The 26,540-nt window shown below is 38.9% G+C and overlaps 1 protein-coding gene across 1 annotated transcript in view; it reads right to left on the bottom strand.

The window, feature by feature from the left end:
* The window catches only part of MAMDC2 (MAM domain containing 2), a 31,164-nt gene extending 5,734 nt beyond the window's left edge, over window positions 1-25,430 (bottom strand). Inside the window, exons 1-10 of the mRNA XM_010190614.1 lie at window positions 25,358-25,430; window positions 23,919-24,190; window positions 23,596-23,680; window positions 22,511-22,648; window positions 19,955-20,211; window positions 16,710-16,803; window positions 13,943-14,089; window positions 12,551-12,816; window positions 1,929-2,022; window positions 93-245 (exon numbers count right to left, since the gene is read on the bottom strand). Of these exons, the coding sequence (XP_010188916.1) occupies window positions 93-245; window positions 1,929-2,022; window positions 12,551-12,816; window positions 13,943-14,089; window positions 16,710-16,803; window positions 19,955-20,211; window positions 22,511-22,648; window positions 23,596-23,680; window positions 23,919-24,190; window positions 25,358-25,430 (1,579 nt within the window). The remainder of the gene's footprint in view (window positions 1-92; window positions 246-1,928; window positions 2,023-12,550; window positions 12,817-13,942; window positions 14,090-16,709; window positions 16,804-19,954; window positions 20,212-22,510; window positions 22,649-23,595; window positions 23,681-23,918; window positions 24,191-25,357) is intronic.
* Between the last annotated feature and the right edge of the window lie 1,110 nt (window positions 25,431-26,540).

Below are 26,540 nucleotides of genomic sequence, written 5' to 3'. Positions count from 1 at the left end.
AAAACTTTTGCTGTGCTCTAGGTTATAATTTCAAAGTATTTTTGATAAGCTATCAATCTCTGTTCTAAAAGTCAATGTGGAGCTTAACTCACCTACCCCAGTAGTGTGGTCTCCTTTCGGTCCGGTGTATGAAGTGGGAGTTGGACCCCTCCTCCTGTGCCAACTCCCACGACCTCTCTTCTTCTGGGTAAAAATACACTCATCTTTTTCAAAAGTACACTCTCCAGGATTGGGCAGCAACAGATCTGTAAGGAGAGGACATTGTTTAAAACTGCAAATATACCAGACAGATATATAGAGAGATTACACAAGCAATGTATTGCATTCACTCACGTTCTGAAATAACTTGCATCTACCTACCAATACTTAGACTAGTCACAACCTTATAAATTCTACCTTCAAACTGATGTATGAAATTTAATTTCACTTTTTTCACAGCTTTGGTGAAATCTGTGCCCTAGTCTGTCTCACTGACATGCACTAATAGTCCTTGAAACTTCTCATACAGTTCACTATCTCATCATAGCTCTTACTCAGCAATGGGATCTACCAGTGTCATTTTCTTCACTACTGTGGCACCCCAGCAGTTTAATGAGCATGTATATGATGAGCATTAATGACTGTGTATAACATACATATTAAATGAGTCTTTGCAAAGATTGGAGTTTCTGTGATCTGAAATCAAACACCACATTCAGCTATGTTTTGTTCCCTTGGCACCAGATCCTAATACCACATACAACAGACCACAGAGCTGCAATTACTAGAGTATTTTCATTGTTGCAGTTCTATTAGATTATGCAGAAGACAGAAAGTAGATGTGCTCATGAGGAAGCTTCTGTCCACTCTTCTGCTATAATCTGAATTTGTAGTTCAAGAGTAGACGCTGAGCTGCTTTTGCCTTTTCAAAAGGAGGAAGCCTGGATGCCTCACATACTCTGGGGGATTTTTTTAGGCATTTTTTTCTGCCATCAGTGACAAGTCCCCATGTGCCTATACACCCAAGTAGCCATTCTGCACCTTTTGTTTCTTTTCAAATTACTTAGGAACTACAGAAAAGCAAAACAGACAACTGTCGGAAGTACTTTAGAGAAATGGCATCTTGTTTTACAGATGTGGTTTCCCTGTTCTGTAATAGTTACAGCTGCCTGAATGCATGAAATCCAATCACAAGAGGTCATTAAAAATTCTTATTACATGGGAATATAAATGGCATAGTAGATCAGCCCCATCACCATTTCAAAGGCATTGCTTTATTCCAAAAAAGAATGGGATTATAGATTGTGCCTGTCTCATGATAACAGTTTCCAAATTAGAATATAATCGTTGCATTGTCAAACCTCAAAAAGCCCCAGAAGAGGGAGCTTAGGTCGAGTTCAGAGAGGTTAGCCTGGGCATGTCAGAGGGTAACGTCTCACTCGAAAACATTCAGTTCCTCCCGCTACAGGAGGGAGAGTTAGACCCATCTGTCTTCATTAGCGAACTGCAGCTCAGATAAGAGACGGTATCTTGGCCCTGCACAACTGTTAATTCTGGATTGAAAAGAATAATGGTTCTTGTGAAAATCTTGCTTTTAGGTCCATTCCTAGTTTCCTAAAAGGCATTTGAACACTACTTTCCCCCTCAGTTGGACTGTTGTTTTTTTAAGAAAAATTGTAACGCCCTAAACAGAACATGCACCTATACACAATTGCACCAGAGTCAGTGAAGTTAATTACGAGTTAGCTGGTACCCTTGTGAACAAAAACTGGTCCTTGCTATACGTATGCTACTGCAAAAACAGGATTTATACAATACTTGCTGTAACAAGAAAAGAAACCACAGTGGGATGAAGGCAGCTGTAGGATAGGCTTGGAAAATGAAGGTATGCAATGAACTCTCACTAAAAAGTGTAGCAGTTGTTGGATCACAAATATACATGGTCTTACCAGCAGCCTGGCAGCTTCCCAGGCTCAATGATACATCATCCAGTGCCACAAGTCCACAGTCCCAGAAGCTCTTACACCAGCTGACAAAGACAACCTGCAACATATGAAGAAAATTTCAGGTATCTAACAAAAGCTGACACTCTTAAGAGTCTGAAATTTTAATTTTTTCCAAAGGCACTAATAATTTTGACATCTACAGAACAGAAATTATAAATCCACTTTGTTTTGGCATATATTTATATTGCCAGTGACTGAAATTTTAAATCCAGTGGAGCTTAGATGTATGTTTTCTTTCAATAGAAATTTTTTTAGCACTTTTATGGGCAAATTATGCATTTCTGTATGCAGTTTCCATTTTATTAGTAGAGTGTGTATTTTTTAGTGTATGAGAAAACATGACTCACAGGCTGTTGTGGTTTACTCCACCCCCCAAAAAAACCCAATATGAACAGCTCAAATGTCCTTAACTATCTTATCCCTACAGTCAGGAGATTTTACCCATGGAAAAATAAATTTGAAAGAGTAATGCAGAGTGATGGCCAAGAGAAATGACCCTGGCAAAACCAAACCAAAACAAAACAAAAAACAATAGAAATGAGATGAAACTACTGCATAAAATAGGATTATTCAGAAATTACACAAGGCCATGATATCATAAAACAGCAGGCTGAAAATGCAAAGAATTATTCACGGTGTTAATCTTGGTTTGTGAAAGAATAGTTGTCCAAGATATTTTATTTGACTACACATTAATTCTGCCATGGAAAATACAAGTCACTTATGAGATGACAGAGTAAAATGTAAAGAAAATACAAGCTGCCCTACTCCCAAGGTTGATACAGATGTCTTTGAACTACAGAAGACACAATGAGGTTTATTTTATGAAAATACTGCTGTCAGTTTTCTTTGCCTAACTCCTGCAAACCATCTGTCTGACCATTTGGGTTATGACCATAATTTGGGAGGAGCTTTTCAAAACAATTCCTCTGTGATGAGGTCTGAGCTAGTAACTGGAGACAGATGACTGTCACTTCTAACAGTTTAATATTCTGGAACAACTGTAAACACCTCAGTTACATATTTGACGTTAAATGGTGACTGACAGTTTTATGCAGATACAAAAGAAGTGTTAAAAGTTGTTCATCCATTATTTAACATGCCTTTTTTAACAAGCTTGGTAACACCTTCAGTATGGTCATTATATCAGATTTTGCTAGATTGCTTTGCTATGTAGCATTATTTACCCATCTGCTTATAAAACAGCCTGGGATGTAACAACACTTCAACCTCTGAGGCATGTGTGAGTTTTGCTGGCTGGGATGGAGCAACTTTCAAAACCATTTTCTATTCAGTGCTACCAATCCTGGTAAAAGCAGTTATTTGTCTTGTAAACTGTTACAGGTATGGACTTGAGTCCCCCTGAGCAGCATGCACAACTGCTCAGTATATAGTGCCTAAAACTGGCCTTTGTTTAGTTTTGTTTTGTTTTGTTTTGTTTCTCTAGAGCTGCTCTCAGCCTTAAGTTTTAACAGGACAAATGTTGTTTCCTACTTTCTAAGTTCAATCTCTGGAAACAGGCACAATCTATTAAAAATGGTAGCATCTCTTGGAATAAAAAATACAATAAATACTGACCTTGGGTGGACATCATTCACCAGACTTTTAATAAATGCATTCTGGTGAGCATTTGTAATAAACTAGAGACATATTATAGTCCTAAATCCAAGAATCTTCAGAAAACCATACATGAAAGGGTGAGGTCAGTCCTTGTTTGTGAAACAACATTTCCACATTGTGGAATCACATTGTAAGTGATGTTTTCCTGTTGACATAATTTGGAGCAGGATCAAGTTCTTTATTCTTAAACTGCAATAATTTGTTCCATACCAGGTATGTAATTACCCATTGGATCCTGAAGAACACCCTTCATTTCAAAGCATCACAACAGTAACTGATGGTCTCAAAAGCCATTGAACCAGTAGCCTTTGTGCAATCAAAGGACAGATCTGTTTCAGTGACACTTGTAAACTTGTTCGGCTTTGTCATCTGTAGCTTTACCATTACTAATTCTCCCCTTGCTTTTTGTGGTGGTGTGTGACACACTGCCATGAGCAGGCTTTGTAATTGCACAGGCCTGTGGTGGGGGAGCTTCTGCTTGGGAATGTGGAGTTTCCAGTATTAGCTATAGCAACTGCACCAAAATTGTTTGTTGTACCCTCAGCTTATTTAATTGTTACAGTCTTGATTTAGTTTTAAGCAATGGGGTGGAGCATATTTTTATTCACAGGTCAAACTTATTCACTCTTCTTTTGTCCTAAGTGTTCTTTTTTTTGTCATAAAGGGACATCTTTGACTATTCAAACTTTACCTACCAAAACTGTATCAATTTAGATTTATTCAGCTACTCATTTGCACCCTACATCAGATCTCTGAATCTTTTCTACAGTCTCAATAGGACTAATCTCATTGTGCTTTATATTTATTTGTGTTTCAAATGAAAATATTTCCTAGGAGAGTTCTTCCAAAAAAAGGTTTTATGAAGTTATTTCATGCCTTGGAGAAGAGAATAGGGGGATCTTTGTGCTCAGATCACACTTTCTTCATAAAACATGACAGATGAAAAACACACTAATTGTTTCAAACTAGGTAACAAATCTTCCGGGACTTGCATGCTATCTTGGAGGCTAACTTAAAAAACACTGTAAAATGCAGCCAGTTCTTGCCTGTGTTACTGAAAAATAAAACCTATTTTCCTCTCGTATCTCTCTTTGTTCCAATAACAGGACACAGCCAGGGCATTAATTTCCTTCCAAACCATTGCCCCAGTTTCTAGGAGCTAGTTTGTTTATTTTCCAGTGCTCAATCAATGTGCCTGGCCTGCAGCCTCAAAGTATCAATAACCAGTTCTTAGCATTTATCTTGGATTATATCAGTAATGAGCAAAACCAGATGAAAATTGCTGGTAGAGCAAGTAGGGTTTCACTTCTCCCATGACACGTTGCTAGGTTGTGCTGCAGACGCTGGGTGAGGTAGAACGGACTTAGCCGTAGCACTCTGCATCTCTGCAAGTACATGTGAGTTAACATATGTGCATATGAAGCTGACCTGCTTTTGGAGGAGAAAAAAGAGTAGGAAATGTAGAAGAGTACCTCCATCAAGAAGTGTAACAAAGAACTAATGGGGAAGCTTGTAAAAAGGAGGTTTGGAGGGACCTGGACTAAGAACAGGAGAAAAGGAGAGAATCATAGGATCAGCTGGTTGGGGAAAAGACCTTTAAGATCATAAAGTCCAACCATCACCTGTCCACTACTAAACCATGTCTCTAAGGTCCTCATCTACCTCTCGTCTTTTAAATACACCGAGGGATGGCGATTCAACCATTTCCCTGCACAGCCTGTTCCAACACCCAATAACCCTTTCAGTGAAGAAATTTTTCTTAATATCTAATCTAAGCTTTCCCTGGAGCAACTTCAGGCCATTTCCTCTCCCTATGGATTCTGTGTATTTTCTTTCCTACTTGTTTATTCTGAAAAATTTAGCTTTTGCTCAATTAGCAAGCCAAACAAAAAAAACCCACCTGTGACAGCAGCCATATCTGGTGACTTAAAAGCAAGCAATGCCTCTGCAGCAAAAATCCTAGTGAATATTCTCCAGGCTTAAACTACATACTGTATATCAGTATAGATACGAAACTTAGTCTATCACTTAGAGACATATTTAGGTTCAATTTCTTAAAGGAAAAAAAAGCTGTTATAGTGGAGTATGAGGTGGGCTTTTGTGAGAAACAACTGTTGTAATTTCCTTACAGTGACACAAGACTCAGCATTATGAAATCCAAAAATAATATAAGCACCAGAAACAAAATGGTGACAAGACACATGAAAGCAATCAAGATGTTTTCAGAAAACAGGGAACCTGACTTTTCAGTCAGTTATGCTAGTACACAGCTATATAAGTGTGTAAGCCAGGAACCCATCACTGGCACAGGAAATGGGAGAACCATTCTGATTATCCCAAGGCTGTTTGATAGAAACATTATCAATGTAGCCCTAATTACTTTTAAACTTTTAGATTTTAATTTACTTTTTTAATTTACTTTTTAGATTTTTAAATGGCTTGGTTTTCTTTGGCTTAAACAGTCAGGAATTCATTTATCAAGAATGCAAGTAAGCTATTAAGCCAAGATTCGTATGTCTGCAAGCTTCTGTCATTTAAAATAAACTGATTTAAAATGGCACTCACCAGGCAAGTTCAGTTTCTTGCCATGTAAATACAATGAGGTTCTGCAGGAAAAATAATGGATTATGAAAACTTCTACATAAATAATTGGATAACATTGGTAATAAGCTTGTGACATTTGAACTATTTTTGACAATCTTTCCTGCCCAAGGGCAAATGGGTTGCAGAAACAAACAATGAAAGAGAAACATAAAGCTAACAGAACAACTTTGGGCCACAGGCTCTTAATGCCACATCTATATTCACTGGATTGCACTGTCTAGTAGAGAATACTGCCTGCACAGAAATCCATAAAGGATACTGATATCCTCAGCTGTCCCTCAGGGCCCTCCTAGATTTCCAGAAATCTGCTATTATGGCTCTAGCCTCTTTTCAGTGAAACCATTTCCTTGGCTCTTTTTGAGGGAAAAGTTCTTGCCTTTAGACTGAGGAGTCCTGTCAGATGATGTGGCATCATAATATCAGAAACAGAACAAAAATTGAGAAAAAAAGAAAAGGAAATGCCATCTAAGTATCACAATAGCAAAATGAGGTATGTAATATTTCATGCAACATACCTCCTTGGTTACCTACTGTGACATTGCAGGCCACGCTTTCTAACCTGAATAATTTTTACAGTTTCAAATGCATTGTTTCCATAACTCTATATCAAACACCACAGACAGTGGTGTACACATTTTGTAGGGCTAATCTTGCTATTTACAGACCTTAATGTTCTTATTTTAAATAGGCATTTCCACTGACTGTTCTTTATGAATTTTTTTTGTTTAGAGGTGAGAGAAGGATGGACAGAAGGGCTATACTATGAAACTGCAGCTCATTCCAACATCTTCAGGTTGCATACCTTATCATGGGAAGACTGATCAAGGGTTGCGTCACAACACTACCAAAAAGGTCCTTTATGTGATACAAGTGAGGGTTTTTCAGAGGATGAGGAGATGAGGACTAGGATATCTGCCCTCCTTCACTTAATACCTGACTGGAGAACTGTGTCCTTTAGCCGAGTGACTCAGTCACAGGGATCTAGGACTTCATCATATATCCAAGGTTACTTTAGTAATATACCTATGACTCTGGTGGACAAGCAGGAGACACAAATTTCTCAGCAGCAAAGCAAAATGCTAGAATAATTGAATATTGAGCATGATCACAGTGATGGTGTGAGAACAAAAGTTTAAAGACCCTCAATCAAGCCCTAGGAAGGTGGAGGGGCAATAATGGATGTTTGGGAAAAACACTAGAAAAAACAAATTAACCATAAATTATTTGTGTCATTATGTTCAGCCCCTAGAGAGTTGAAGAACTTGCTGAATTGGAGGTCACACCTGTACAGTGTTTACAGTCACTGTGAGGTCTATTTTCCATAAATTTGCCCAATACCTTTTTATATGCATGTATGCTATTGGCCTCTGCCACATCCTGCAGCAAAGCATTTCAGTGTTTAGTCATTCCTGAAAAAGCTTTCCCTTCTGTTTGTTTTATAAAATGTAAATATTGAAGTGCAACACTCAGTCACTTGATTTTGCTTTCTCACAACTGCAACTAAAATTAGTTACGGAGGACAGGTGAAAATAAACAGATGAACTCATTTTGAAAAAAAAAAACATCAGAGAAGAAGCAAAAGAGACTGAAAGAATGAAAACCCAAGAAATGCTGCCACAGCTGCTCTGATGGAAGTAGGGTGGACTGTTATAATGCCAGCTACCTTTCTGAGGATTTGTTTTTGAACTCTGTGGGAGGTATTCAAGCACTACAGCGCTAGGGAACACTGCAAAAACTTGCATGAATAGATAAACAACATGAGATGTTGGCTTTCAAAAAACTCTAGCTTTGGAATGATGAATAAAATCTAGCAGAAATTAACAGAACTGGTGTAAGTAGACCAAATTGCACTCAAGCCTTCATTTTAACATAGGCATTTGGACTTAGTTGTGAAATTGCATTAAAGAAGTATCTTTCCATGGTGATGCACATACACAAACACACAATATTAAAATGCAGATTCTTGCTCCACGGTGCATGTGAACATCTCCAGGTTACATATGCCATATCTGAGTTTTTCTTTCAGCTAGCACTGACATTTTCTTGCCATGTATTGACCTGGAAGATCAGTTTCAGTACATTCAATCAGATCAAAAGAATCTACATATTTCAGGCTCAGATTTTTATGCTGCCCTTTAACAAGCTTATAAAACAAAGCATGAAGGTTTAATTTATTTTAATAAATGTTAGGAATTTTTTTAAGTTTCTTCTTTCTCACATTTATTCCCTGGGCACTACAGAGTATAAAAACAATACGGTATGTGTATAGGAACATAGGTACCCACACTAAATAAAAGAAAGAGTGCCTCAAGTACAAATTGAGCAATCAGGATTTTAAATTCACTGCCTTCTCGCTGGCATTATATAGCATATGTATATGCAGTACGTACACATATACACATATATACATATATAAACATTTATCACTTGCTTAGCTGGATCATACCCATCTAACCTTTTCAATGTGGTAGTTTCAAAGTGTCATATTAAAGCCTGTTGGCTAGCTTCACGTTTCCTGCTCATGAAACTCAGGCCAACAATCTGTGCCAGACGGCAGTTAGCTAATTCAGAAAGAACTTGCAAAAAACATTACACAAACCAAGAGATGAAAATCTGAGCCTTTTTCTTGTCCTGATACAAACAAATATAATATCAAAATTGAAACATATCAGATGGATTTTATATTGTTTTCAAAGCCTTGGGAGTAGTAGTCATAGTAGAAGAAAGATGAAGGCACAGGTAATCAGGTATTTTACAACAATCATTTTCTGGCTGCAAAATCATTACGACCTCCAGAACTTCCTGGCTAAAGCAGCGTAATGACTGCCTTGCTGACTTTACTGGCCATTAGGGAACTGCCAGGAGACTGTTTACTGTTTCCACAGGCGCTGACCTAATCTACAAGTCACACGCAGTAACCAAGATCTTGGTCAGCCAAACTACTGTGCATACCTACAACTTCTCATTATCCAAGTCTAGACATGATGCATCTCAGAAAACAGTATGATGGGCACATCAGGCACCAGATCTTTATTAAATAAAAGGTGGTAGCCCTATCTTATTTTGAGACCACCCCAGTCCATTAAACGACTCTCTTTCACTTGCTCATAACATTGCCAAGACACAATGATTTAAGCTCAGACTTTCCATGCTGAGTCCCTGCTTCGGGCTTGTTTTGGAAGATTTCAGCCAAAACAGTTCCATCATTTCCGAGAGCAAGGCTAGGAAAACAGGTCTTATTTTGCCCCTATTTTAAAAAATTATTTGAAAAGCTTGGGCACTTCTAGGCCATGGAGCAGGAGCATGAAATGTGTCAGGGTCTGGTCTTTTGTGCCAGAACTGTGCTTTCTGTCATTAGTTCTTGATAAACTAAAATTTGTAAGAACTGGGACAAGCTGGGCAAACAGACTGGGACATGGACAGGATTAGAGGGAAAAAAATTGGACTGTCCAGAGCTGAGCAGCCCAGAGTATGATGGAGAATGGGGAGTGGTTCACTGCCTACAGGGCAGGATAGCTAAAACAAAGACGCATCAATGAGGAGGCAAGAGACACAAGGACAGGTTGGAGGAGACTGGACAATAAAAGTCAAGCTTCAGTGAGCTTGTTTCTCTCATGTTTCTGTATGCTGTCTCTCTCTCTCTCTTCAGAGCCTGAAGTGTAATTCCTGACTTGCTTGTTCCCACTACTCCTTGCTGTCAGGCAAAACGTGCTCTGATGCACCTCCATCGCTGGTCTACATTGAAAGTGGACATTGAAATGAATGTTCCTTGTCAGCTATTTCACTAGGTCCTAGGAAGACACATCTTCACACATAACTGACACGAGTGTTCATACAATGCCACTCAGTGCTCTTTCATTTCCTTCTGTTGGCTTGGAAAAGAAGAAATAAATAAAGCATTGAAAGTACTTTTTAAAGTACTAAAGTTGAAGACCTGGGCATGAGATTGCAAGGAAAAGCTAGAATAGGGTTCACCATGCAACTTAATTCAAGTAACTATTACAAGTAGACAACCTGTAACTACACCAGGTTTTCACTCTCAACTTATGGCAAGCAGACACATGCTTGCACTTTGGCATCATTTGTCTTTTGTATGCTACCTTCTCAGCCATAAACATATCTTGATATACTTTTCCATACCAACATGCTTCGAAACTTCATCCATTACCTTCCACGTACTATTTGTCTAAGGAAAACTTTATAAACTGATGGTGTATATACATAGACAGCCATCATGAAAACCATAAAACCATTATACAAAGTTCAGCACATTATATCTTGTGCATCGTTTATTAAAAAATGGCATCTACTACATATGCAAAACTGCAACTTAATCCCTATTCTAAACTTAGTTTAATCTTCCAATCTAAGAAAAAAAGACAGTGTGAGAGAATAGGTTTAAACCAAGGCTAACCAAGGTTGAACTTCACCCATACCCCTTCTCTCCCAAAGACATAGTTATTTGGCTCAGCGATGTCTGAATTATGATATGCTGAACACATGCTGAGTTCCCTAAAACTCAATAAATGCCATTATTTTTGTGATATTTGAGGAATGCCTCCTCAACAGAAACATTTTGCAACTTGTTTCCATGGAAAAGAAGACTTTCCTGTCACAAGACCTGAAGGACCCACTGGAGGTTTCTGAGAATTGCCAGAGGCCAACAAACCCTCTTGCTGCAGAGCACTGGGTTTCTTCCCTCCTGCAGACCTTCAGACTCAGAAGCAGCAAGGATATTCCCTTGACTTATTTATTCTCCTCTACAGACATGAAAGCTGCAATTCACAAAAAAGCATTCCATCCAAGACAAACTTCTTCACAAGTGTTTTAGATATACTAATTTCTAGGAAAACATCAAAATAGTTCTTCATAAAGTCATGTTGCAAAAGATTTTCCATGTAAATGTCACCTGTTAAAAAAACTGCCACCTCCAAGGCTATAAACCATTTTTAACAGTCGTGCTCAGCTGTCATCACTCTCATGGTGTGTAAGATGCTACACAAGCTACTAAACCTTTTTAGCAGTAATAAAGAAATTCATAAACAGTAGATGGCAAAAGTGTGTTATAAGCCTGCCTTCTTAACCAATACCTTTTAATGATTTTGAAAAAATAAAAAAAATATGCTTCTGCAAATATTTTAGGATGATACTATGAGAGACTTTTCTACCATGCATTTAATAAAATTATTTTTATTTTCTATATAAGTTGAAAGATAATTATAAATTCTATTGTGCTTTATGCATAAATATATGCACCTAAAAATCCCATCTATTTTTTTAAGGTATCAGATATCTGCGAGAAAACAGTAGCCAACATTTAGGACCAAAATTTTCAGCATAAATTTCCTTTTTAGCACAAGCAGCCCTCTTTTTTGTGAACTTTTTCTTTTACAGTGTATTTACTTCAAAGAAAAACTTTTTTTTCAAAAGTTGAACTCAATAACTACTGTAATTTCAAAAATTACTTTGTAGTGGGGAAAATGCTTAAGATGTTTATCTATAATTTAGAAATACCTGAGTTACAAGAAAAGCTTTCATACATATGTTCATAGTACTGTCACACTCTGAAAAAAGCTGGAATTATCTCAGTGTCATCAGGTAGTCTTTAGATGGCTCACAGATAGTGAAAAGCCATTACAGAACTCAGGATAACCACAGAAGTAGTGCCTACAAAAATTTATGTAAAGTCAGTCTTTGTAAAAAGAGTGGGGATAAGGAATGACAGCAGCTTGAGGACATCCTCAGGAAGTCATGTGAAATAATATGTTATAGTCATTAACTTACTCAGATAACAAAGTGATCTCTCCAACCAGACATTGCAAATACTTCAAGTCCATTGCTCTAAATTACACTGACTTCTGGTTTCAGATTTTAACCCAGTGGTTGAGTTTAGGAAAGTAGGATCAGGTCCCCATTTTTACCAGAACTTACTAGTGCTGACTTTTTAGATTAATTAAAATCCATAATTGAGTATGGTGATGCAAATCACATACGAAACAAACAAACAAAATGAGTGAACATAGAGACTGCTGACAAACCAAGACACAATCAGATCTCATTAGAGCTCCCCAGGTGAAATCTCCACAAACACTGTGACTACAATTGCGGACAGCAGGGCAACACTGCCCGATTCCTGGTACAAAGGCCCTTCATCAGGGCTCCCATGGGAACCAGGCTGCGCAGAAATGCTCTGCTCCCCACTCTACAGCCTGGGAAACTCTATTTCACTTTGCAGGTATAGCTTATGTAGGGTTAATCATCAGATAAGAAAGAACCCTGGGAGGAGATGGCAAGAAAAATCTCCATTCAGAATTCAGCAGATTTGAAGAGCTGGCTCTTACCTTGCAAGGCATAGGCTTTTTGAAGGAGATTTCTGCTTGCGTCCAAACTCCCTTTGGAGAGTCCAAGACGGACCAGATTTTCTCTTGAACAACATGATTCTCCTCAAAGATATAAACAGTGAGAGTACCACTCATTTGGAAAAACCCATATAAGGCATAATAAAAACGCAGACAAAACTGCAAGTTTCCTGGCAGCGTCAGGCCATATAGACGTCCAATGTACCCAGGCTGCGATGTAAACTTTGTGTTCGCCAACAAGAAGTAACCTGCAAGACAGTGCAATTGTTGAGTATTTCTAGTATGCATTAGCACAGCTGATATGGTATTAAAGGAGCTTCCATTACTGCATTGGACTTTGGTAATAAAACCAGTTCCCACTGGCAAGAAACAGATTATCACACTCTGTTTCAGAGGAAATAAGAATTTTTCTAACAGCATCCTGGCTACTTCAAGCTAAACTGGCACATGGCTAAGTTACTAGAAATAAGCACTTTTCAAATGACACTCAAAAATTCTCTGGCCTGAATGGCCTCACTGGAAATCTGTCTGTTTTGAAGGTACCACTCTGAGACCAAAGAATCAAGCATGGGGCACAAGGCATATTATTCCTTGCACCAAGTGTAAATAGGAGAGACTTTAGCACGTATGAATAAGAATCATTAATACTCCACACAAAGAGATGTGTGAGTTTCAGAACTTATTAGTCAGCCTTTCACTACACGGCTTCACTACATAGCATTTTACAGTTTTCCCTTAAAAATGCGAACTACCTAAGCCTGGAAGAGCTAAGAGCCCACCATTCCTCTATTTTAATAGCAATGCATATTATATTTGCTCACATATTTTTGCTGAATCATTCCTTCAGTGAGGACAGATCAATATAGTGAATCACAGAATCACAGAAGCTCAGGAGTTGGAAGGGACCTTGAAAGATCATCCAGGCCACCCCCCCTGCCCGAGCAGCATCACCTAGACTGGGTCACACAGGAACGCATCCAGGTTGGCCTTGAATGTCTCCAGAGAAGGAGACTCCACAACCTCCCTGGGCAGCCTGGTCCAGTGCTCTGTAACCCTCACAGTAAAAAAGTTTTTCCTCATGTTCGCATGGAACCTCCTATGTTCCAGCTTGTACCCATTGCCCCTTGTGAAGATACTCTGATTTACGGCCCTGCATGACTATTCAATAAGGGACCTTCCCTCTTTACACATGGGGGCACACTCAGAGTCCTAGCTAGGACAGAGTGCTGTACACTGATTTTTAATGGTAGGGAGTTGCAGTGAGGCAATGTAACAAGTGTGCTGATTACATTATTTAACAGAGTGAACAATGCTATAACAGACTAACGTTTATATCCAGTTTGACTCTTCTAGTGAAAAGGAGTTTTTACTTACCAAACCCAGTAGTGTGATCTCCTGCTCTATACACATTACGCTTCACTTTCACTCTGCTCCATCCTGGACCATCTTTGTGATCCTGGTAGAAATTACAGAGATCTTCCTCAAAATTGCAGCCTGCCTGGGCAGGATTGAAAGGAGTTCCTGAAAGATAGAGGCATATGTTTTGTCAGGAAGACCACAGTATAATAAGTGTCAGCATTTGGAGCACAAGGATAGTAAAGTATACTCTGTTTCATCTTTGGATTACAGAAGATGAGCATGAGCAAAGATGTCACATATATATAATGCAAAGTCACAATGATATCAAACTATTAATTTTCTATTGCAAGTGGGTGTTATTTTCTTATATTTTTGCTGGAGCTGGGAGGAAACCTTCTTCACAGGCCTTGTAAAATATAAATAAGCTACAGATATTAAGAGAAGATTCCTCCTTCAGGACATAATGCACAAAGACATTCAAACCACTTGTTTTCATCCTCCTTCATTCAAAAGATATTTGGACAAGACAAGCATGAGTGTGCATTCGTGTGTGCATGGGTGGCATATTTTCATTTCAGTTTCCAAGGGGATAACTTTCTAACATCAACATTTAGTATTCTTTTAAAGAGCATTTAAAAAAAACCTTTTTTGTATAACGTGTGTTCACGTGCTTTTGATTCATGTACCACCTCATGGCTACTGACCTCTGGAGCTATGCCTCACTCATTTTAGCACTGCAGCAAAGAAAACTGGGCCATTTATGCTGAAGTTGATTAAAAGCTAAGCTAAGCTCCCCAGCCCTGCTGATGGCTCCCTCTTGACCTGTGATGTGGAATTCAGAGGTCAGGATTTGCTTTAGTCTGAAAAAGGTCCCCCTGATGAACATATGCTTTTAAGTAAAACATTTATACTTTTTTAAAAGCCTCATTGGTCACCTGTACCAGATGCTGAGGGAAGGAGAGGCACAACTCAAAGCCATCATGCAATTTTCGGCTATGTCAGAATTCAGGACCCTATGTGCATCACTCTGTGGCAGCACGCACAACCCTTCTACACAGTGGCTATGAGGGCCTTCCTGGCAAGGCCAGGGACATAGCTGATGTGCTTCAGAAGAAGCAAAATTTCAGCACTGGAGAGATGCCTGTTATCCTTTCAGCTTCAAATAAGCCAGATCTAAGCAATGCCCATGTGTCTTTCTTTGCCTGCAAAGAAAAGGGAGACAGCCATGGCCTTCTCCCTCTGCTTTCCTAGCTAAAGAAAATGCAGTTGGAGCACTACCAGGTCCATGAAGTACTAAAGATTCATCCTTCTGCAAGCATGTTTAATCCTCTGGTACCTTTTCCCTCCATTTGGCGAACATTGAGACCTGTGTTGGCCAAAACTTCCATAAAAATAAGGGAAAAATTAATGGTGTTATATACACTGCTATGGTTGACTGCAAGGAGAATGAAGATCTCTGGCTTTCTAACATTTCTGCTCAAAACAAATGAAGATCGAAGTAGAAGAGAAGTCTGAAGGATTAACCAGCGTTGTTGTAGTTCAACAAAATATGAAGCAAATGACTGACATTCATTTCTCAAACAGAAAAAAAATCCCAAAACTTCAAAATCAGAGTTAGTAGGCAAAGCTCTAGCTGAACCTATCAAATTTACTGGTCAGAGTAGACCTGAACTTGGGCTGTGACAGTGTGACTAAATCAGGATTAGGGCAGAAAAGGCTATAAAATTGATCCCATACCTCAACACATATAGGCCATCTGAAAATTAAAACGGAAAACACAGATGAGCAAACAGCTCCAATCCATGACATACAAATATAACTCAAGATTTTTTTTACAAAACAAACCAAAACTAGAACAACCATTGAGGAGTTAATAAAACAACTAGATTTACTCAGCCAAGAATTCTGGATTAATAACATATCTGGAATCTACCTCCTATTGATACTCCTGCAGTGCAGATAAAACTAGCAGACACTCCAAGCAGATAAAAAAGGGAAAAAAATAATCTCTTTTTCCTTGATCACTTCTAAACATTAGCCAAAAATTCAAACTTGTGACCGAAAAAATGGATGGACTCATTGAGAAACCACTAATCTGCTTTTGACTATTGCTTAGAGCTACAGTAAAACCCAAGCAACCAGTACACGGCTACTTAAGAGGCTGCATTCACAAATTACAAAATCCTTCATTCCAAATGCCTCTACAGCAGAGGTCATGTGGATTCAGCTGACTTCTGCTGCTATGAAAACCTGATAAAATCCTGACAGACATGCCACTCTCTAAGGTAAATAATGCCTCCTGGAACAGTGAAGACAGGAAGGCAGGGCTCCTATTTTGGCTCTGAAGACGACCTCAGGTCATGTGGCATGGAAGAAGACATCCCCTACATTGGCAATAACGAACAGCCCAGGACATTTTCTTCCTCATACCATCACACCAGGGAAAATCCCCCTCTCTTTCTGTGACAGACTTGCAGGTGGTAATCTGTTCAAAAGCTGGGGTGATGCAAATACAGTATTCAGTCCAGTGCTGCAGTTGCAGATGCCTGAGGCAAAGTCTTCAGAGAGGAAGCACCATGGACTGGTTTCTGGATCAAATGGATAGCATTAGTGTTAATCTGCTGTTTTTGTCACCAGGAGAAAGACGAGCCCAATGGTGCTGGTCAGTTGAGAAGGCAACATCTGCACATCCCTACCAAATACTGCAAGTACTGACAGATGCTTCTGAGACACAAAGCAAAGGGGGAAAACAAAGAACGTAAATGGCAATAAGAACTCGTACCTGTCTGATTGCTGCAGTAAGCTGGAGAGAAAGAAATGTCATCAAGGGCAACGTAACCTCCCTTGGCACTATTGAAAGCGACTTCAAATATTACCTAGGAATGATAATGGTTTGTTACACATCTACCATATACACAACAATAATTTTGGTACTCATTACAGAATTCTGATTGGATGTCCCAGATAGACTCCAGGGCATTTCAGACAGCACTGCAGGTGTTGGGACAAAGTCAGTTATATCACTTATTAGGTATATAAACCAGAGCCTGATCCTGGTACCAGATCTTTGCCTGCTCAAGGTCAAGGAAAAATCAAGGGGAACATAGCTTTCCTGCTGCTTTATGAAGCATCAGTTTTAAAGATATGGTAAGGCTACTGTCATGATACCATACAAAACTAGTATTCAGTGTAATCAGACTGTATTGGCTATAACTCCAAAGCTGCCTGATTATTACTGTATCTAGAATCTATCTGCATCAAGAGCCAAAAAACAAACTGGGTGGATTACTCTGCTGTTACAATATTAAGTTTTACTGTTTTCTCTAAACACCCTCAGACACTGAAACCCATGCTTTAGCATCAGGTGCCAGGGAAGACTTTCTTTAAAAAAATCAGGATAAGAACCAGAAAAGCTAACACTGTGTTTTGTTTACCACAAAAGTCAAACTATGCTTGTACTTAGCCATTCCTAAGGGACATAATTTCCTCCAAGTGGAGGACAGCCCATAACTCCTGAGGAAGTGTCTTAAAATTCCTCTTTAAGTATCAAAGCTCTTAGTTAAAGGAAAACTTTGAGAAAAGGCCTGAATTACAAGGCAACCCCAGGGACAAAACAAGGATATAAGGACAAATGCTTTCAGACTGAGATCCTGTTCAGTGAAAGCAGCGCTTGTGATGTCTCACCTAGGCATGGGAGCCAAGCTAGGAGAGCTGTGAAAGAATCTGAGGAAGCTCCTTTAGCCGGATGAAAAAAACGAGGAAGACCCTCTTGAAGCAACTGAGGAAATTATATGCAAGGTTTAATGTTATTTCTACAAAATTCTCTCTAAAATAATGACTGCATTTGAATACATAAAAATCCCTGGAGCAGAAGGACAAGGGCCCATTTAGCCTAGTGTCTTGTTTCCAACAGAGGTCACCTACAGAAAAAACTGAAGGCAATTAACAAGTTTTCAATTCTTCCCTCACATTGTATTCCTGATGGATTCTTTCCTTCCCATTAATTTGTCTAATCAGTTTTTGAACTGATCCACTGTGTCCACTGTATGCTGTGGAAGTAAGTTCTACAGTTATGTGATGTAGGAAAAAAAATCCTTTTGGTTTATTTTAAAAGTTACCAGATAATTAAGAATTTGAGACAGCAATGTGAGAAAAAGGGAAGAGTTAATCTTTTCTGTGTCATTCATTATTTTATGAACCTCTACCACATTCTTCTTCAGTAATTTTTTTTTGACAGGGTGAGAACTATTATTCCATTAACATAACTTCTCCATATTTTTGATTATCCCCATCTCCCTCTTGTAGTTCTAGGATATTCTTTTATAAATGAGAGGGTTGGAGCTGCATACTCCGCTGAACACAGGGGTACCCTGTGCATTCATCCAGTGGTACAATGACCTCTGTTTATTCCAGTACTGTTTCCAACATTCTCGATGGTTTTAGGAATGCCACTAAGAACTGAGATGGTATTTTCACAAAACTAACCACAGTAATGCCAAGCTCTAAGTGACGATTAATTTATTTCCCTCTATAATGCTAGGACTGTTTTTCCTATTGCATGTTACTTTTTATTTATTGAGTAAGTTATTCACTTATCATTCAGTATTATGAGACCCTATCAGATCTAATCTCCTTTCCCATACCATTTGAAGTCTGGCAATTCAAAGGGATGACTTGGTCACTGACTTTACAGAATATAAAAGGACTATGAAAGATTTGATGAAACTTGGCTTTACTCCTAATAATTTCTAAAAAACTGCAGGCTTACAATGAATTAACAAATAACTTATGTGGAGTTAAAGCAAGTAGAATGAAAGCTGATTTATTTCTAATCCTAGTATTAGAGGTATATATATAGGAATAGAATATATATATATATAGATATAGATATAGATACATAGATATATGTGTGTTTGTGTGTGTGTGTGTATATATATATGTATAGGGGTGTGTGTGTATATATGTATATGAGGAGGAACTTCTTTACTGTGAGGGTGACACAGCACTGGCCCAGGCTGCCCAGAGAGGTTGTGGAGTCTCCTCCTCTGGAGACATTCAAAACCACCTGCCTGGATGCATTCCTGTGTGACCCAGTCTAGGTGATCCTGCTCTGGCAGGGGGGTTGGACTGGATGATCTTCAGAGGTGCCTTCCAACTCCAAATATTCTGTGATTCTGTGATATATAAAAATTACATGTATGTATAAAATTTATACTTGTATACATCTAGGTATGTATGTGTATATATAATACATATACAGTATTTGCTATAAGAATATACATTTTACATGTCTATAAAGATATAACGTATATATGTATGTATAGATATCACATATCTAGACACACACATATTTTTATACATATATATGTTTGTATATTTGTGTACATATATTTTTATACACATACACACACATATATATAAATGTTTATTCCAATCTTCTAAGGTTTGGGGTTTTTTTCAGTAAACAATTAGGAATAACAAAAATTATTTCTTTCCAGTAGTCTTGAAATTAATTATCATAACCATAGAGATGTGGCTTTCACATCTACGGACTACTGTACTATTAGGATCCAAGACTGAATTGCAGGATTGGATGAGGTAGAGAATAGAGCTCAAATATTTTTTTAGTTTTTCTTCTGCAGTGGAAGGCATGCATTATTTTATGATACTCAGCATCCTCAAAAATGGATGATCGCATCACAAAAATATGGGACTAAGAGAACACTGACATTATTTAGTAGCAACTGAAAGACCTCACATTAGTAGGACTCTACAGCCTCCCAAGGTTCTGATCAGGCATTTCACCACCTGACTTCAGCTTTGTTGAAAATCAAGCATCAGCATGGAAAGTGACTCCTCCTTGATCCTTATGCAGTGGACAAAGGAAACAACAGATTACAAGCATCTTTCTAACCATCTTTCAGATACTGGACAGCCACTGCCATGTTCCCACTTGACCTGAGTCAATGCTGATGTCTGATGCAACTTGGAAGTGGTAGCTGGACTGTACAGGAATGATTGCTTTACCTCCATGGGGTATGGTGCATTGAAGTCAACTTCTGCCAGAGCCCAGTCCGCGCTCAGGGCACTGTCTGTTTTCCAGATCTCTTCATAAAAGCCACTCGTGTCTCTCAAGTAAACGGTGAAAACAATGCTACTCTCCTGCTTAAGCTGATAATAAAAAGATAAACAGCCAGACAGTGGGGATGTAGTTTTTGGTGAGATGAGCTGGGCCACTTCCTGAAAATGCTTGATGTAAACAGAGTCCACATACATGTAGTGACCTAAAAGTATAAAAGAAACGTGGTGTAAGGACACTCTTTAAAGGATGCCACTTACAAGAAGTATCAGGAGATAGGCACGGACTAGACATGTATCTCTACAATGTGGACCATGGTGTTTTATTTCTAGGAAATTTTAGTAATTCTAATTGGTTTTTTTTCTCCCTTTCTCCTATGTACAACCCAAAGTTGTTTGGCTAAGACACCATTGGCAGTCAATCTCAACAATTTCTTAAGTCTTTATTCAAGACCTTTATATTAAAGAAAGTAATAAGCTTTCTGAATTTTGGGAGCCATTCATAAATGGAAAAATGTGTTACAACTGAGTAAATTCCCTGCTCCCCCAGCAGCTCAGTATAGTATTTAGTTTTTTTCCAAGTGAAACTTTTACTGAGGCAGCCCAAGTAAATGAAAAAGACTATAAGCCATGTGTTCCCTCACACATTTTACTCAGCAGTTCATTTAATGTATCAAATGAATTGGCAAATAACTTTGATTCTGCATGCTTCACTGCTTGTATAACTCTGCTTGGTCTATCTAGGATTTGATTTCTAAATGTTTTATCTTTATTGAATAGACTGTGTTTTTTGTAAAATCCTTAAAAAAGACTTTTGGGAGATGTTCATAAACAGAAAAATGCATTACAGATGAGCAGACTCCCTCCTGCTCTACAGCCAATATGACCTGCTGGATTTTCAAAGGGTATAGCTTCTCAGACTTTGATTTTGGCAGCTATCTTGGTTTAAACAGGACACATCCATGTGCACGGGTATGCTGTGTATCTGTAGTTTTCCATCTTCTACACTCCCAGAAACACAGCATCAAACAGTATCAGTTGAGGGATGGAAAAATGGTTCTTCACAAGTAGGAAACTTAGAGGAGATGAAGTGTCAAACTGATAAAGTACTTCAGCGTGGACACTGCAAACTGTGCTGTTAGGGTTGTATCTACACCACTACAAAAATTAACTAATAGTGTTCTCAAACCTGGAGATCTCACTTCTCGCTTCGCTCCAGTGGAAGGAGGGAAAAGGGCTTGCTTGGCTGCGGGTCTCCTCCAGACTGCCCACTGCCACGGGACTGGTGACACTTCAGCAGTACTTGCCTAAGAAGTTCTGGGCTTCATTTTTGCTCTGCTGTTTTACCACATTTCACAGCTTAATTATGATCTCCCTGGCTGATGTACCTTCAAAGGACAATTCTTGCGAAAAGAAGGTTCTTCTGTGACTTTTGGCTTCTCGAGGTCTTCTCAGTTGATAGTCAGCAGAGAGGGTTTGGTGTGAAAAAGAAACACTGTGGCTACGAGAAAACAGATCCCTCCTGGTTGGTAGCATTTCCTATCACATACAGTACTTTATTTAATAGGTAGAGCCACTGCCTGCTGTTGAGGTTGTAGGGAGTTAAACTTCCATCAAAATTTTACCAGCATTTAGGTGCTGTGGGGTGATGCTGTGGAGGACTGACACTCTGTGCTCAACTCACGCCATTGTGAAATTAATGAAAAGGCACAGCGGCATGAGTTAAGGAAAGAAGGTCAACCCTGCTTTTCAGGATGTGATTCCTTGCACCATCACAAGTGCCACATTGTGACTGACACTCATCATACACACAGTGTGCTCCAGCAGCCAGATCTCACCATCACCTGCTGCAGTACTGCATGTAACACTACATCAAAGGCTAAGATATCACCCAACCCTTCTCTATGACTATGTAAAACGTTCTCCTTTCAGCAAGGAGGCTGGGATAAGTATTTCATACAGGGCAAGTGCTGAAAATCCTTGTAAGTCTTTACAGCATTCTGCCTCTGACAGACTGTATTAACTGCACCACATTTGACTGAAAGAAACAAAACTCCTAAACTGTGCAATTTTGTCCAAGACTCTCCAAACATGTTTCAATCCCTTAGCTTTCCTACTCAGCTTTCCCAATAGCCACTGAAAGAAAACCCCTGCTAGATGTATAGAACAGTGGTACAAGTGGTACAAACTTTACTGTGGCCCATACTTTTAGAATCCACAGAAAGATGAATTTTCCCCCGTCTCTGTCCAAAATTTTATTCTTGAGTAACTGTGAAGCCTAGCAAAGGGCATAGCAACCTTATTATAAAGCTTCCAGGAAATTTGGTGTGACCTGCAAATTTCCCCTGATCTTTCTCTAATCCTTTTTTTCACATCAATCATTCTTACCCCACCCTGTGTCAGGAGAAAAAAAAGAACTCACATAATAATTTGCAGTATAAGAGTAATACGTGGATCACAGACTCAAATTTTCCACTATACTTCTGTTTTACATTTCTTGCTTACCCAGCTCACTGTTAAGCGTGTGGTCTTTGGGCAGGACAGACTGAGAATTGCGAATGTTCCCTCCACCAACAAACCAGTTGACATTGGGGTTCCAGTGGTTCACAAAGCCACAAAGATGATTTTCTTCAAAGTCACATTCTGCAATTGCAAACACCACCAGCTCAGTACAGAAACCGGAGGAGAGGCTGTTGCTGAGTACTGGCCTCATTTTACATATGGCAGCGCAGATAACATGTGTATTTATAAAACTGGACATAGTACTTAACAGCTTATAATAAACAGAAGCAAGCTTAGCTATAATTTTTGATCAACTTTTGATAAAATTCTCATTTCCATCCTGTTAAGTTCAACCTATCTCTTCATTATTTGGCAATATAGGTCTGTTGTTATTTAAAACCAAATACAATAGATTTAAAATATACCACTTTGTAGCATTAAATAGTCAGAGCAGAACTTCCACCTGTAAATCAAGGATGGCAAGAAGCAAAGCAGGATGAGTATTTCATAGCAGTAATGAGACTGCTTTGTTTCCTTCACAGAGCCAAAGAATTGTGAAAATTTGTTTGGACTCCACCAGAGCTCCCCAGAAATGCAAAAGTCTCCCAGCCTCCCAGCCACTGAAGTTTTTTACTTCATTAGCGGTTTTTGGCAAATGTCATGAGAAATAGCAGTAAGTGTAGATATCAACAGAGTTTTGACTCTGCAGCCTGCAAGATGCCACTGTACAGAAGCAGGAGCAGGCAGACAGCAGAAATAATGTCACAGCTGTAATGTCTAATATTTGCAGCAGACTAATTTCTTAAAAATATTAACACTTGTTCCCTCTTGAAGAATAAATAACTTTAGAATGAATTATCATATGTGAAATTTCTATACATATCACAGAGATGGCTGATGAAAAACACATATTAGTGTGTGTAAACTTAGCTTAAAAAAATATCTATATTGAACGTAGCAGCCTACTTTTCAATAATGAAAAAAAAATGTCTTTTTTCTAAATCTAGATCTTTAATTCAGTTTTAAAACTGCCAACAAGACACCTTTTTCTATGCAGAGAATATGGGAGCTGAGCAGACAGTACTTACCAATACAATATCCAGAAGTTATTTTAATTTCAAAAACTGCTATACTGGCAGATTTATCTTGTCCCATTTCACCTTCCAGTACAATCTGCACAACATAAACCAAACTGTGAATTTTAGAGTTTCAATAATTCCATTATCACCCATGACATTTAAACAGGATAAACAGGAGAACAAATTAAATATATGTGGGAGAGTCATCATCCACAGAGACCTGGGAGGTCCTGTATCTCCTCCAGGATGCCAGCAGCTTTGCAGGGCTGCCACGAGGGACACCCCAGCACGTGCACCAGAAAGCCTGTGGCATCTTCCAAAATCAGGCTTACCTTGTACTTCTCTGTGCTGTTCTTTAAATCTAAGCTAGCTATGAGCCAGCTATCAGAAGGCTCCTTGGCTGACCACAGCAAATGATCAAAGCTCTCTCCTTCCTGCCTCAGGTACAGGTTGAGCCTGGCAGGATCGGGTGAAGTCGCTGAAGTCTCTGAAGTTGCTATCTGATAAATCAGCCTGACACAGCTCCACTCCTCTGAGTACAGCTCAGGGCTGGACAGCACTGCTTTCTCACCCTCGTAAGATGTATCCACAGAAATGTAATGTCCTGGGAACAGACACACAGCAGAATAATAAATGTCAGAGGCTTTGCTTTTGCATCCCTAGATAAAAGTGCTTATTTATAAAGGAATGGTTATTCTGGGGATAGATCAGGAGATTAAGATGGCCACTCATTTGTTAAGCAGGTAATTTAACCTTTTGGTATCGCACTGTATCCACACAGACACCACTTCATGTGGCTCATAGCATTTTTAATTAGCATTTTTAAATTACTGGAAATCTTCGGAGAAAACTGTTATGTAAGTGTAGTGCAGATTATTAAGTAAGAATTAAGTATTGCCCTCCAGAACTGATAGCTGTAGACAGATTATTTGATTGACAAGATAATTTACACAAACAGGAGTATGCTGCCAGAATATCTAATTGTTTTAGAGATCACAATTTTTCAACTTCATTTTTATAATTTAGATTTTAAAACAATACATTAAAGCCATAACTTCTAAAGCATTTCTGGTTTCAAAGAAGAAAGCTAGAAAGATACTCCTAAGTAGTAAAACTAGCAAGTACGTATCTGCTTATTCAAAAAAGTGCTAAGTGTAAAGCTACATTTAAACATAGCAGTCTCAATGAGATTATTTCAGAATTATTCACTGGATGGATATTTTAGGAGCAGGGCCTAAAACATATCCTTGTCTACAAAAATAAAAGAAAGAATGCGACGACAAGCTAAAAATGCATGAGGAAGCCAAAAAAATGGCAAAGAAACAACATGTAGAAAAAGGAGACAACAGTAAATAAATCCCAGTGAAACAGAAGCCTAGTACTGGAGACTTTACTAACACATCAAAACCAAGATCAGGAAAGTAAAACAGGATACAGGAGTCACAGAAACTTTGAATGCGGTGCTAGAAACAAGTGAAACAGAGAGAGAAAAAAATAAACAAACAAACAAAAACCAAACACAAAACCAAAAAGCAACCAAACAAAAAATCCCAAACAACAAAACAATAAAATAAACTAGGACATCCATGTCTGAAAGATTATTCCAGAGACAATCCGCAAAATTATCCTCCTAACCTAGTATCCATGCACATCAGGCAGATCCCATTCCTGATACCAATTCTCAACAGCCAGGCTGCAAGCAAAAGTCGTAAGAGTTATCAGGGACAAGTCAAGTCAGTCCTTCCCCAGCAGCACACCACACTTATCCAACCTATCCTCTTCAGACTCGCCAGAGCACGCATTTCTTCTTCTTTAATCTCATTCCACTTGACCACAGAGCTCATCTTGGTTTCCACACACATGTAAGCATTTGCTTAACTTGGACTCATCAGCAGTTGGACTGAGGTTAAGTTTGTTGGTTGCCTTTGTGGCACACACTGCCCTCCCAAATCCTGCCTGAACCCTCCAACTTTACCAAGCCACCCTGGAGTTGCTTCCTAGAAGCTCCCCTATTGCCTTTTCAAAAGTACTCTCTCCAATGTGAAAAATATCATCCGCATGGACAGTCACCGTGCCCTCAAGGCAAACAAATCTGGTCTATGAGGTTCCCACAATCCACTCCCATACACTCCCAGGAAGATGCCAAGAGTGGGCAGCAGCTCTGACAACACTTCATTCCTTGGGCAGTGCATGTTACAACACACCTCTGCATCTGCTCCCTCTCTCACCTGCAGACACTGTGCACAGCAACCCATCTGCGCTGTACATTTTTGTTTAACAGATGTAAGATAAATGATTGCTACTTACTTAGGGGGTAGATGCAGCCTTAAGCAGTTTAAGGGGCTGTGTAAATACAGAAAAGATGTATTTTCTTTCTCTTTTTAGGGAATGGAATTTTTTTTGCCTCTTACCATGATTTCTCTTTATATCTACTGTGCCTGGTTTTAGTCTCTTGGAGGAATACACAAAATCACTGGTTAAGTATGAGTAACTTGTTACTGCAGCAGCATATGAAAGAAAAATAAACACAGGAATAAATATTTAAAAATAGGCACCTAAAGGGCCTGCCAAATACTTAATCTACCACTACATAAAATGTGAGCGCATAGAACATCCACTTGCAAACATATATCGAGTTAGTTCACAAGAATTAGCACGCACAGCTTTTTTTTGTTGGCATGTTCTGGTCCAAGGTATGCATGTTTTTTCACGTGCATGGAGGATAGAAGGAAATCACCAAGGCTTTATCAGAAGTCAAATGCTTCTCACACATTTTCATTTATATAAGTGGCAATATCCAGTTCAGATGAAGAATCTAGGCTAGTCTGAATTTGGACCATTTTGCTTACAAAGAAACCTACAATTCAGAATCCACGCCTGACAATTTCAGTTGAGCTTTCAGCCCTGCTTTTGTCCGCACTTCATGAGAAACCCCATAGGAAACAAAGCCTTCT

Source organism: Mesitornis unicolor, unplaced genomic scaffold (genome assembly GCF_000695765.1).
Source record: "Mesitornis unicolor isolate BGI_N332 unplaced genomic scaffold, ASM69576v1 scaffold36078, whole genome shotgun sequence".
Taxonomy (NCBI): Eukaryota; Metazoa; Chordata; class Aves; order Mesitornithiformes; family Mesitornithidae; genus Mesitornis; species Mesitornis unicolor.
Note: the sequence above shows the minus strand (reverse complement) of the source record. Positions and strands in the feature narration are given on the sequence as shown.